At 36.1% G+C, this 12,638-nt stretch overlaps 1 protein-coding gene across 3 annotated transcripts; it reads left to right on the forward strand.

Annotated features, from left to right (window-relative positions):
* The first annotated feature begins 912 nt into the window (after positions 1–912).
* Positions 913–11,969, forward strand: LOC104235123 (tryptophan--tRNA ligase, chloroplastic/mitochondrial). 3 transcript variants are annotated; one of them, XM_070160059.1, is made up of 15 exons: positions 913–1,068; positions 1,162–1,311; positions 2,492–2,579; positions 3,582–3,623; positions 5,127–5,216; positions 5,298–5,420; positions 6,789–6,860; positions 7,095–7,207; positions 7,355–7,376; positions 7,473–7,538; positions 7,711–7,767; positions 8,984–9,030; positions 9,256–9,337; positions 10,300–10,389; positions 11,499–11,969. In XM_070160059.1, the coding sequence occupies exons 1-15, from the start codon at positions 1,001–1,003 to the stop codon at positions 11,631–11,633; spliced, it is 1,245 nt and encodes a 414-aa protein (XP_070016160.1). In that variant the 5' UTR covers positions 913–1,000; the 3' UTR covers positions 11,634–11,969. The 3 variants fall into 3 exon arrangements, with proteins under 3 accessions (XP_070016160.1, XP_070016161.1, XP_070016162.1); XM_070160060.1 differs by having other exon boundaries at positions 1,165–1,311; XM_070160061.1 differs by lacking the exon at positions 913–1,068 and having other exon boundaries at positions 1,171–2,351.
* Positions 11,970–12,638: the final 669 nt, after the last annotated feature.

The raw sequence follows: 12,638 nt of genomic DNA on the forward strand, positions 1-12,638 counted from the left end.
GCTGGGCAGCCAATAATTCTCGTACCCAGAAGATGAAAGTGGTAGAGATGAGGATGTTGAGGTGGATGTGCCGGCACACTAGGCAGGATATGGACGATAAGATGCGGGAAGCGGGGGTTAGATGGTTCAGACACGTGCGAATGAGAAGCATAGATGCCCCAGTTAGGAAGTGTGAGCGGTTGGCATTGGCAGGTACGAGGAAAGGTAGAAGACGGCCTAAGAAGTATTGGGGTGAGGTGATCAAACATGACATGATGCGACTTCAGATCTCCAAGGACATGGCTCTGGATAGAAAGGCGTGGAAGTCGAGTATTAGGGTTGTAGGTTAGGAGGGAGTTGAACGTTTTTCTATGTTGTTCTAGGGGCAGGGCTGGCCTGATAATGTTTCGCCGTGGGTTGGTGGTGGTTTGTGTAGTTTCCTCACTATTTTTTTATGGTATTATTGCTGCCTATTGTTATTGCTTTTAAATATACGTTTTTTGTTTCTTGCGATGCTGATACTGTTTTTCTGGCTTCTATTGCTGTTACTAGCTATTGTCTATTGTCTATTGTCTATTCTTTATTTTCTTATTCTTGAGTCAAGAGTCTTTCCGAAAATAGCGTCTCTAGCTCTCTAGCTAGGGATAAGGTGTGCATTGCATACACTCTAGCGTCCTAAATCCCACTTGTGACATTTTATTGTTGTTCTCCCATATCCCACTTGTGAGATTTTTATTGTCGTTGTCGATGACTTATAAGTCGCTAAGATCATACACTCTAACGTCCTAAATCCCACTTGTGACATTTTATTGTTGTTCTCCCGTATCCCACCTGTGATATTTTTATTGTCGTTGTCGATGACTTATAAGTCGGTAAGATATGACGTATTGGTCACTTGTTCCTAATTCGTAAATGCGACTTAAATATCCCCTTTTACCTCTTTCGTGTTCAGTCTTTGCCCATAATCACCATCTCATCCACACTGCGTTCCAACTTGCAGACCTTAAAAAAAGCAGCAGCAATGGGCCGTTCGCTATTCTCTCATTTCAGTATGGTCACTTATTCTGCTCCTCGCTTCGCCTCTTCCACGTATTCATCTCTCTATCTCCTCTGTTTAACTGTTAATTTTCCCTTTCTCCATTCACTATCTTCAATTTTAGTTCTGTTTTTATCAATATTTAGCAGGTTACGCGGATTAAGTTCAGGTAAATACTTGAGAAGATCACAGCTAATTCGTCAACGTAATTTACAAGCCGGTCGAGATTTCCGGTGCCTTTGCAGTGTAGCTGTCTCTGAACCTGTTAATTCTGAGTCTTCTTCAAGCCCTGTAAAGTAATGCAGATCGCAATTTTTGCTACTATAACTCTTTTTTATCAAAGTCTACTCGATTGTAATGCAACTCAGAAAGATGAAATATTTACTGAACAAGAAAAAAAGAAGAAAATTTCTCTGCATTGTTTGATGATTTCAATTTGACAGCTTGTTAATTAATGGGCTAGTTGATTCATTTTTACGCTCTTGGTTAATGTGTGATTTGTCAAATTAGCCGTGCTTTAATCATTTTTATGACTCTGGTGTCCATGTAATGTAAGCTTGCATGGACCTCATACCATTCCATCGAGTACCTGCTATCTCCCACTGGCACACGTACTAGGTAACTCTACCCATCAAGCCGGCAATGGGGATAAAACACCTAGTATTTTTTTCCCTCCGCTGAGATTTGAGCCTGAGATCTCACCACTAGGCCACACCCTTGGATGCTAGTGCTTTGATCATTTTTCCTGGACTGCATAACTTGTTTATCCATCTTGAGGAACCTGTCCGGAAAGTTTAAGGTTAATTTTGTTACTTTTTGGTGATTTTTGAGTTGACTTGTGTCAGTCATTGTTAGTAAGCTAGTAAATTTACAACAGTCAGATTTCCCCCCTCCATTTACTATTCACAGTAATTCTTGGATACTCTTTGGCGCTTTTTACCAGAGATAATATTAATCCGCAACAATCAGTGATTGGTATGGTTATGCTGCTCCACAATGCTAGTAGCTGGTTTCTTACATGAGTAATACTTACACTTTTTTTGCACTTTTAAATTGTTTTGTATGATTTACATGTCTTATTCTTAACTTTTGGTCTTGTTGCATTGTGTACTCATATTATGTGGTTCCATATATTGGTACTTCCGAACGTAGAAGCTTGTGGCTGTTAAGTTTGTTTTCTCAATATATTTTAAACCTAGTTTAACTCGTGGAAATGAAACATACTAAGAATGAACACCTTCATCAAGAAGTTATGTAGTTGTTGGGCATGCACCAAGATATGGAGAAATGTATTGCTTGTGGTTGATGGTACCAAGAGGCATTATCTGAACCTCAAGTGAGTGATTTTGAAGTAAACACATTTATGTGTAGCGCTACATGCTTAGCTGGTTATATTTGAAACTTCAGATCGCTATGATAGTATATGATTTTCATGATTAGAATGTTTTACTTTTGTTATTTTTTCCCTTTAAACAGGAAGAGAATAGTCTCTGGTGTTCAGCCTACAGGATTGATACATCTGGGAAATTATCTTGGTGCCATAAAGAACTGGATACGCTTGCAGGTTGGCTTCTTTGTCATTTTTCTTACGGTTTCAGTCGGAAAAGAGTATGTCAAAGAATTTTTAACTTAGCTACAACATAATCTAAGCAATTGAATCTCTCTTTACTTTTATTGTTGGCGTCTTATTTAATGTTGCTTAATATCTATTAATGCTTTGTTTTGCAATCTGAAGCGAAGGTGTAAGTGCTTCCTACTAATGTAGCATGTTGAATGGTGCTTGAGGTTTCCACCTTTAGCTTTTACTCACGAACATTTTGTGTTCACAAAGTTTGTGGATTTGTCTCGGTGTAGTCAAATTCGTTTACCCCATAATGGGAATTTATATAGCATCAATCTAAACATTTGAATTTCTACAACTAGTTTGGTTATCATTTCCACATGAGATCTGTTTCACAATGGAGCCAGTATCAGCCTGGGAAACTCTGTTGAATGAACCTTGTTGAATCCACACTTCTTAGTCATCATTTTTCAACATCTTTTCCGCAATATGTTACTGCGGATTGGCTATCAAGGTCTGACAGTCAATGTGTAGGGCTTCCAACGGACACGCTAGCGCGCTGATCAACTCGTTATAAATCAAATATCTGCTGATCTCTTTGAGTTTTTCTGCATGTTGTGTGGGTGACGATGCCTCAATCAGGTTTTTTGTATGGTGAACTCCAATTGCTAACACAGTTTGATGAGAAAACAGTGGATGTTATAACTGCTATGAGTTCCTGTTTTTGTCTGGATTCTTCCTTCTTATTATTCGGATAGTCAATTAAATGGCATATTTGTAAAGAAATTCTTGAAATCCCTTAATGCTAGTATTCAGTTGATTGGAAATTACAGCGGCTGTACATATAAGACGTGTTAAGAGATTTACGATCATTTTACATATAAAAGAAAACAGATTTGCTACTAATCTTTTTTCTATTTGTATGAGAAATATTATTATATTTTCTTTTACAGAAATTTCAATTTAGATTTGACTTACTCTCACTGACGAGGTTGCTCTTTTCAGGATACATATGAGACATTCTTCTTCATTGTGGACCTTCATGCGGTATAGTTCCAATTTGCCAGACTATTCCCCAGTCATATATTGTTTCTTTGGAATTTTCTCATGCTGTTTTACATTTTGTGGAAGATATATATGAACTTGCATTATCAAGTAATAGTTGTATGACTCACTCCTCTCCTTTATATAAATTTAATCAGTTACTTTATACTCTCTTAGTTTCGCAATATCACTGTGATTATCTGCTTAATTTGCTAACCCTATTTCTGCCCAAGGAAGTTTTAAAAGTAAAGTGCCTAGATCTTTCATCATCGTCCAATTGCTCAATTGGAAGTTAGTTCATCTAGGATTTTGAATGGCAATGCAGATTCTCAGGCTTTATTAACTCAAATCCTAGTAGGGACCTCCCTTTTCCTAGAGAAAGCATATGATAGAATACCACAACAGGCCATTTGGAGGGTGATGGAGAAGAAAGGAATTCATATTAGATATATGAATGTCATAAAGGACATAATGATATATGAAGGAGCTGTCACTAGCATGAAAACAATAGTAGGAGATACAGAAGAGTTTTCCATAACAGTGGGTTTACACCAGGGTTCTTCATTGGGCCCTTACTTATTTACCCTAGTTATGGATGAGTTAACCAACACAATTCAAGATGAGGTCCCATGGTGTATGCTATTTGCTGATGATATTGTGCTAATTGACGAAACTAGCGAGGATGTCAGCCAAAAGCTTGAGCTATGGAGAAGAACCTTAGAGAGTAAGGATTTTAGGATAAGTAGAAGTAAAACTGAGTACATGCACTGCAAGTTTAGTTAGCATGAGAAGAGCGAAGTTGAGGTGAGACTAAATGGGATTGCGGTGCCAAAATGTAAACAATTTAGATATTTAGGGTTGTTGTTTTAGGGGAATGAAATGATAGATGAAGATGTTACTCATAGGATTAAAACTGGATGGTTGAAATGGAGAAGTGTTACCGGGATGTTATGTGATAAAAGGATGCCTACCAAAGTAAAAGTTAAGTTCTATAGAAGAGCTACAAGACCAGCTATGTTATATGATAGTGAATATTGGACTGCTAAGTCCAACATATCCATAAAATGAGTGTTGAAGAAATGTGGATGGTAAGATGGAAGTGCTGTCACACAAGATTAGATTAGATTAAAAATGCAAGCATTCGGCAAAAGGTGCAAGTAGCGTGTATTAAGGATAAAATGAGAGAAGGTCGCTTGAGATGGTTTGGTCATGTCCTACGTCGACCTACAGATGCACCGGTCCATAGGTGTGAAACTATGGTAGGACTAATAAATCTTTCTTCTTCCAATTGAGTAGGACTTGTGACTAGGTGAAAATAAGAGTAAATGGTCTCGTTTGTTTTTTAGTTCTCTGAGAACATTATGCCATGCTGATACCCATTCACTTGCTTATGCACATATGACAAATCTAGCCCCAAAATGCCTCGCTGTAACCCCTACCACTGCGTGAGAGGATAAGGAAACAAATAAAAGCTGGTGAAGGTAATATTGTTTCAGATTTTTCCAGATAACTTTGCCATATGACGCACAACAATTGCCAAGGTCAACAAGGGATACAGCTGCTATTTATTTAGCATGTGGTGTGGATCCTTCTAAGGTCTGCTCTTTATTTTCTCTGACATATATATTACATTGTGGCCTATCCCTTGCATTGTGATTATTGCGACTTTGCTTCCAGGCTTCAGTCTTTGTGCAGTCTCATGTCCGTGCTCATGTAGAGTTGATGTGGCTTTTGAGTTCTGCAACACCTATTGGTTGGCTCAACAGGATGATTCAATTTAAAGAGAAATCACGGAAGGCGGTGCGTCATTGCTGTATGCAGCCCTTTCTCCATTGCCTGTTGATCTTTCAATATCTTAATTTCTGCTTTTTACGATTTAACAATTTATATAGATTTAATTCACCAAATTTGAAGGAATTTTATTTCAACCATATCATCTGTAAACTGTGATTTGATGCTGCATGTGTAAAAAGTGAATATTGAACTACACTTTAGAGGTGCAATAATTCAAAAGTATGAACATAACCAGAGGATGTTTTGGATAAATAATAATAGTAGGTAGATTTGGTATCAAGTTTGAATACACAAACTGGGTAGAACTTCTATGGCTGGCAAAAGATAATTCATTGATTTTTCTTTGACTATATTTACAAGTACCATTGATTTCATTAGGCTCCACATAAATGTATTCATGTGAACATGATGCCTGCTTTATCTGAAGAACTACACTTTTTCTCAACACGAGTTTGCTGCTTGCCTCTTGAACTTACAACCTTTAGTGCCTCATATAATCTTGTTCTTTACACACGTATTTTAGTTACCTGATCTCCTTTCTATTTTATAGATCAGTTTCTTCTATTTTATGCAGTTAGTAGTCAAGACCAGGTTTGATAATTTTTCTGTTTCTATAAACAACATTAAACAAACATCATTTTGATGGTAACATCTCTTATGAATACGGAATAAATGTTAAGATGTCTTTGCGGGGGCATCAGAAGAGCCTATAATTTGATATGAAGATCTCAACTGTATTTGATAGGCCAAATTTTCTTTAAGTTCCATAACCCAGTATGAATACCCCTTAGAGTATGGATACTTGAAGATATTATTAACAAGCATGCTTTGAAATGTTATTAACTAGCATGCTTTTAATGGGTATGCCTTTGGACCCCTTATCTCCAGCAGAAACATGTATGTCTGCTTTGGGATTCTTACTTTTCTCATTTCTGACGTTAAGACTTCTTACAATTGCTGAAATATCTGATCCATATAATTAATGCTTGAAATCGGAACCAAGAAATTGAAATGAACCTTTGGGATTTTTGCACAAATAGCCGGCCGGATTCAATGTTTTTCCCTGGCTGATATACATAGATTACTGATTATACATGGTTATACACATAGTTATACTTGAACTATGCAAATATTATACATCTGCAGACTATTTTTAGTTTAAGCGGTTGGGTAGACGGCTATTTAGGTGAATTCTTCTAAACCTTTTTGCCGGAATGACATAAAAATCCAGACTGTGGTTGCTGGTTTTATCTCCATCTCTTACAGAAACATCATAACTCTTTGCTTTCACACTTAAACCTTTGGCTCTTTCTTATACCGGACTGTTTTTTCAGTGTCTCTACCAGTTGTTTTAATATTTATTTCTCTATGCAGGGGGATGAAAATGTGGGTGTTGCCCTTCTAACCTATCCTGTACTAATGGCTGCTGATATTCTTCTGTACCAGGTGGTTTCCAGCTCCATACTTCACTAACCCTAGTTAATGTCTCGGATTTATTTTTTATGAATTAGAAGCTTGACTTGTTGCATTCAGTATTTTGATTACCATTATATCTTGGGGTATCCTTGGGAAGCTTGCTCAAATGCCACTGCAGTTCCCAGCACAATTTTCCGCCAACTCTAATCTTGAAAGTGTGTGTGAATATGTGTGGATCTGATGTATCAAAGTATCCTTCGGCAGTCTGATTTTGTCCCTGTCGGAGAGGATCAGAAGCAACACCTGGAGTTGACACGAGAGCTGGCTGAGCGTGTTAACTATTTATATGGAGGAAGGAAGTGGAAGAAACTGGGAGGGTAAGTCATAAGGCAGCCGTGTTATGCTCTAAATACATATATTTGGATACTCACCATCTTGTTGTTTGACTTTTTCGTGCCCCTCCTAATTGTTGATTATATTTCAACTTGTCAAAAGAAAATCACTTTATTATTTTTTTGTAACAGGAGAGGCGGTTCAATCTTCAAGGTGGATTCTCACTGAAGCCTGGTTGATACCCTTCACTTCTGTACATGCTATTTGTATAGGTGAAGAATGCTAATCAGTATGCTTTTGTCAATGTAGGTTCCTGAGCCCCTTATTCCACCCGCTGGGGCTCGAATCATGTCCCTTACTGATGGTCTTTCCAAGGTTTGAAATTTCTTAAGTTCGAGCAGCTTTTATTTGTTTCATTTTCTTCTTCTGCAAAAAGTGCTCTTCTTGCAATTGTTGCAGCCTAAAGCCATTGTCGTATTTGTTTCAGTTTCTTTAATAAATTCATGCTTCTTTCCAATATATTTTTCTAATGGAGTTCGTTGGACAGATGTCGAAGTCAGCACCATCTGATCAGTCGAGAATCAATTTGCTAGATTCAAAAGATGTAAGTAAAATTAGTTTTTTTATGGGCATCTTTTTGCGTTTAGAAGCATCTTTTATTATATCACTTTTGGAACGCCACGTTTATGCATTTTAACATCATAAAAAGCTTGAATTGGCTAATCATATTCTGAATGTGTTGTTGTAAGAAGGAAAGAAAAAGACTTTATACACAATTTCTAGACTTTGGAATCTGCAATTCCATGTCTAAGTTCATCATAAATACTTTTTTTATCTCTTTTCCTCTCTGTTATATTTGGCTTACTCCACATATCCATGTCCATTTATTGGCCTTTGATAAAAATATCTGAAAGTTACAATTAGTAAAAGAATGTCAAGACCATGTCCATTTATTGGTTTTGGATAAAAATATCTGAAAGTTACAAATAGTAAAAGAATGTCAAACTCAAGAGCAATAGTGCATTTCAGGGTCTAGTGTGAAGAAAGATGGTCCTTGGATCTAACTCAACCTAAACAACTAGATGTTGGAGTTGAGTTATGTTCAAGGTTCATTTTTCTAAACATGGTATCAAAGTCAAAGTCATCCTTATTCTTGGTTTAACCACTGTCACGCCCAGGCATTATGTTGTCTAGGCTCCAGGTGTCCGGCCTTGGGCATGCGGAGGTACTAGATGCTCACTGTGATGGTAGTGGCTTTATTAAAAGTTGAAGCAATTGGACTAAGAGTTGACATCCACATGTGACCATATTGGGATTATTTCTCTTTAGTTAAGTGTCCAGCTTCATCCCAAATTAAATGTCCAGCTTTATCCCCAATTAACATCTATTTCCTAAAGGGAAATTTAACCACATTTTATGCACGGTAAAAAGTTAAAACAACACTTTCTTTCATCTCACCACACTATATATTCTATTTTGACCTTAAGAAATCAAAATCAAAACAATGATCTCTTTTTTAAGAAAAAACCAATAATCTCATGTCCATTCTTTTAGATTAACAATTACAGTTTAAATTTCTTATTCAATACTTGTATCATGTCAAAATAGGTGTTTTGCTGGAGTAGGATAATTTATCTTATCAAAAGAAAAAGTGTTCTGTTGGAGTAGGGTTCTAGGTGTGGAGTTGTATGCATTTTTTAATAAATCTTTAGTGGTGATGACCTTGTGATATCGAAATAAAGCTTGGCTGGGGTAATTATCATGTGTTGAACATTAAACCTGTTTCATGCTTAATGTCGGATTTTTTGTTCTTTTCATAGGTAATAGCAAATAAGATAAAACGGTGCAAGACTGATTCGTTTCCTGGGTAAGCATCATTCGCTTCTGGTGCGGAGGCTTGTAGAATTTTATTTTATTTTCTCCATTGAGACTTTAATGTCTTACTTTCTTTTTAAAAGAAAAAGCTGCTCTAAAGGCTAGACCTTGACAAGGCACGTTACATACGTCCTTTGGAACAAGTATTTGTCTCAATGACTTTACTTTCTTGTGGTGTGTTATAATTTTTTCTGTTGTTTTATTTGTCAATATACAGCATGGAGTTTGACAATCCGGAAAGACCTGAATGTAACAATCTTCTTTCTATTTATCAGCTAGTTACAGGCAAGACCAAGCAGGTGAATGTCTTCATATCTAATGCTATTAATTTATGTACATTATCCTTTCGTTTCACCAGTATTATGTATGCCTACTCTTTTATGGGTGGCAGGTTGACTTTAGCATATAAATGTTACTACTTTTGCTCTATATGTTTTCTGTGGTTCCTCGCGCTCTTATTACAGTTCCTTGTCCTGTTAACTACAACCCAAAGAATTAGGAAATCAAGCCAATTCCTTGGTCCCATTTTATGTGATGCATATAATTGAGAGAGTCGATACAATTTTTTTAGTATACTAAATTAATTGGATATTAGAATTTTAAATTTTGTATTAGTTATATCCTTCCAAGGAAACCGTGCATAGCGGGAGCTTAGTGCATCTTCTGCCCTTTTTTATTAGTTATATCCTAACTTAAGGACACAATTTTTATATTCGAATGTTTGAAAAACTTTCAACATTATTAAGAACTTAAATTTATTAGACAATTTAAATCAATATCATAAGTTGGTGCTCTCTTTAAGCTGGCTTTTGGACTTTTAAGAATATGCTAAAAATATTGTAAATATATTGTAACATCAATAGGGGAAATTCATTATTACTAAGGATTAGTTAAGATCCATTAGGAAGATTTGTTCATCTGTAATTATGTACTTTTTGTGTTCCTTCCTATTCTATAGCTTAGGGGTGTTCATGGTTCGGTTTTTCCCTAAAAAGAAACCAAACCACGTAAGTCGGTTTTTCAAATATTAGAACCAAACCAAACCAATTAAGTCGGTTTTTTCTTGATTCGGTTTATGTCGGTATTTCGGTTTTTTCGGTTATTTGTTGGTTTTTTCTTAAATATAAGACATACACTATCAAACACATATTTCGGCGACCACATTTTCAACGTAACGCTATCAAATCAATTGCCCTTTGAGAAATCTATTATTTACCAAGCAATATTGGAGAAGTTAATTCTCAATGACTTGATGCCACAGGAAGTTGCAGAAGAATGCAGAGATATGAATTGGGGAACGTTCAAACTCGTGCTTACAGATGCTTTAGTTGATCATCTACACCCTATCCAGGTTTCTTCTTTCGCTTGTGATGCCTCCTGAGCTAATTGTATATTTGAGCGAAAGTTCAATTTTGTATGTCTGCCAAAATCTGACTTGAGGACTTTTCTCTATAGCAAGACAGCGAGGTTACTAATCATTTATTTTCTAATATGATGGTTGTCCCATATCTGTTGCACTCTCTTGCTCTAGTTAGAGATCTCTTTCTGTGCTGTTGGCCTTGTAGGTGAAAGCGTGCATAAAGCTCTAATTTTGCTTTCCTTTCAGACTGGTGTATGCTGTCCACGGTTGAATGTTCAAAAAGGATATAGTTATTCTTAAATGATAAGTCTCAAGTATCCATTTCCTGGAAGGAAAAAGAAATCTGGACTGTGCTTCATGATCCTTGGAAGATAAATTTTATCCTATTGTTAACCATTACTTTATTTAACAAAAGTTATTCTATTTATAAGTATCCACCTATCAGTGGGTAAGGAGCTAAAAAGAGTTAAGTTGTCGCAGCCTCGTGAATTAGGATTCAAGGTGAATAACTGGAACATTTATGGGAAAACTGATCAAGTTGCGGGTGGCTTGTAAAACTTGTTTGACTTCAACTTTTGCTTCATTTTTGACTTGCTTCTATGGTTTAGAAAGTGTAATGGAAGGCCGCTGGTGGCATATTTTTCATAGATTCCAAGCTTTGGAGGCATGCATATGTTTGCATCTATTTTTATGTTTGAATTTTCTGCTATCCTTTTTTTGACAATATACCTTGCTAGTATTTTGCATCTAGGTATTAACTGGTGACAATCTAACCCCATTGTGTTCTAACTCTTCATCTTCCTCTCGAGCATCTTTTTTATTTCAACTCACTTCTCTTTCAAATATAGGGTTATGGATTTATAGTTTCTTCCGTAGCCTTTTTCTTTTAATTTTCTGTGAAATTCTTTTTGTTCGGTTTTCTAGCAGTCTAAATTTCTGTTTAAAATGGAATAAGTTCAAGATCAGAGAATGGCATCTTCTTGTCTCTGATTCCCATAGTACAATCGGAAGTCGAAGATGATTGCAAGCCTAGTGTCTCTCCAATGTTTTATTCCTTCAAAGACACTTCTGCGTAATTCCTTTTGGTTTGTACTTTTCAGGTACGCTATGAGGAAATTGTATCAGACGCAAGTTACTTGGATGGAGTCCTGGCAGAGGGAGCCAGAAAAGCAGCAGATGTAGCAGATGTTACTGTCAATAATGTCTACCAGGCAATGGGATTCTTGAGGAGATGAACAATGTATATTTCCCTGTAGATTCCTGGATTTGCCTGTCAATTTGTGAGGTGCAAAGAAATGTGATATTTTTAAGGCGGGCATGCTACACTATTGATGGGGTTTGAACCCTCCACCTCAAATGTGGTAGGCAGAGAGCTCACTCACCAAGTGAGCTACCCCTTATCTTGTGAATTTGTTGTTACATTTGATTTCTTTCTTTATACATTAGTGCATTTTTTAGACCTTAAATGGAGGATGTACTGCTGATTTTGCCATTTTTGTTTATTCACAATGTATAACTAATTTTTGTACTCCACCTTTCTACTCATTTTACTTGAGAGTTTTGAAAGCAAATTTTATGTTGCAAGTTGCTTTTAGCTTTACACACTTACTATTTGAAGAGAAATAGTTTTTCTCGTAATGTTTTTGGCATTTAGAAATCCGTTAATAACTGCTTGCAGAACTAACGCAATAAGTTAGTGAAGGAAAGTCTTTCCTTAGTTTTCTTGGACTTGGAATATGCAGATGACACTAGTCATTGTTATGAGCCAGCAAGGTCTAAAATCAGCTTATTTTGAGAAGTGTTTTTTTAAAAATACTTTTCAAAAAAGTGCTTTTGGTGATAAACAATTTGTGATTGATTAATTAATTTGAAAAACACTTTTGAGCAGTAATTAATGTTTGACCAAGCTTTTAAAAACTGTTTAAGTGTATTTTTCTCAAAAGTGCTTCTTAGAAAAATACTTTTGGAGAGAAATTACTTTTATCCTCAAAAGTACTTTTTTTCCTTCTAAAAGTTTGGCCGAATACTTCAATATTTGGGAAAAAACACTTTTGGCCAAAAAATAGATTGGCCAAACAGGCTATAATATTTGGTCAAGGTTTTAGTGAAACTGTCTTTGCTGCATATTTCGTTTTTTGTAGGGAAAATAACTCTGTATGACCGCCTAAAATTTTAATAGCCCAAAATTTTGCACGTTACCCGAAATGTCTAGTGGAATAAATTTAATATCAAATCATAAC

Source organism: Nicotiana sylvestris, chromosome 10 (assembly GCF_000393655.2).
Source record: "Nicotiana sylvestris chromosome 10, ASM39365v2, whole genome shotgun sequence".
Classification (NCBI taxonomy): Eukaryota; Viridiplantae; Streptophyta; class Magnoliopsida; order Solanales; family Solanaceae; genus Nicotiana; species Nicotiana sylvestris.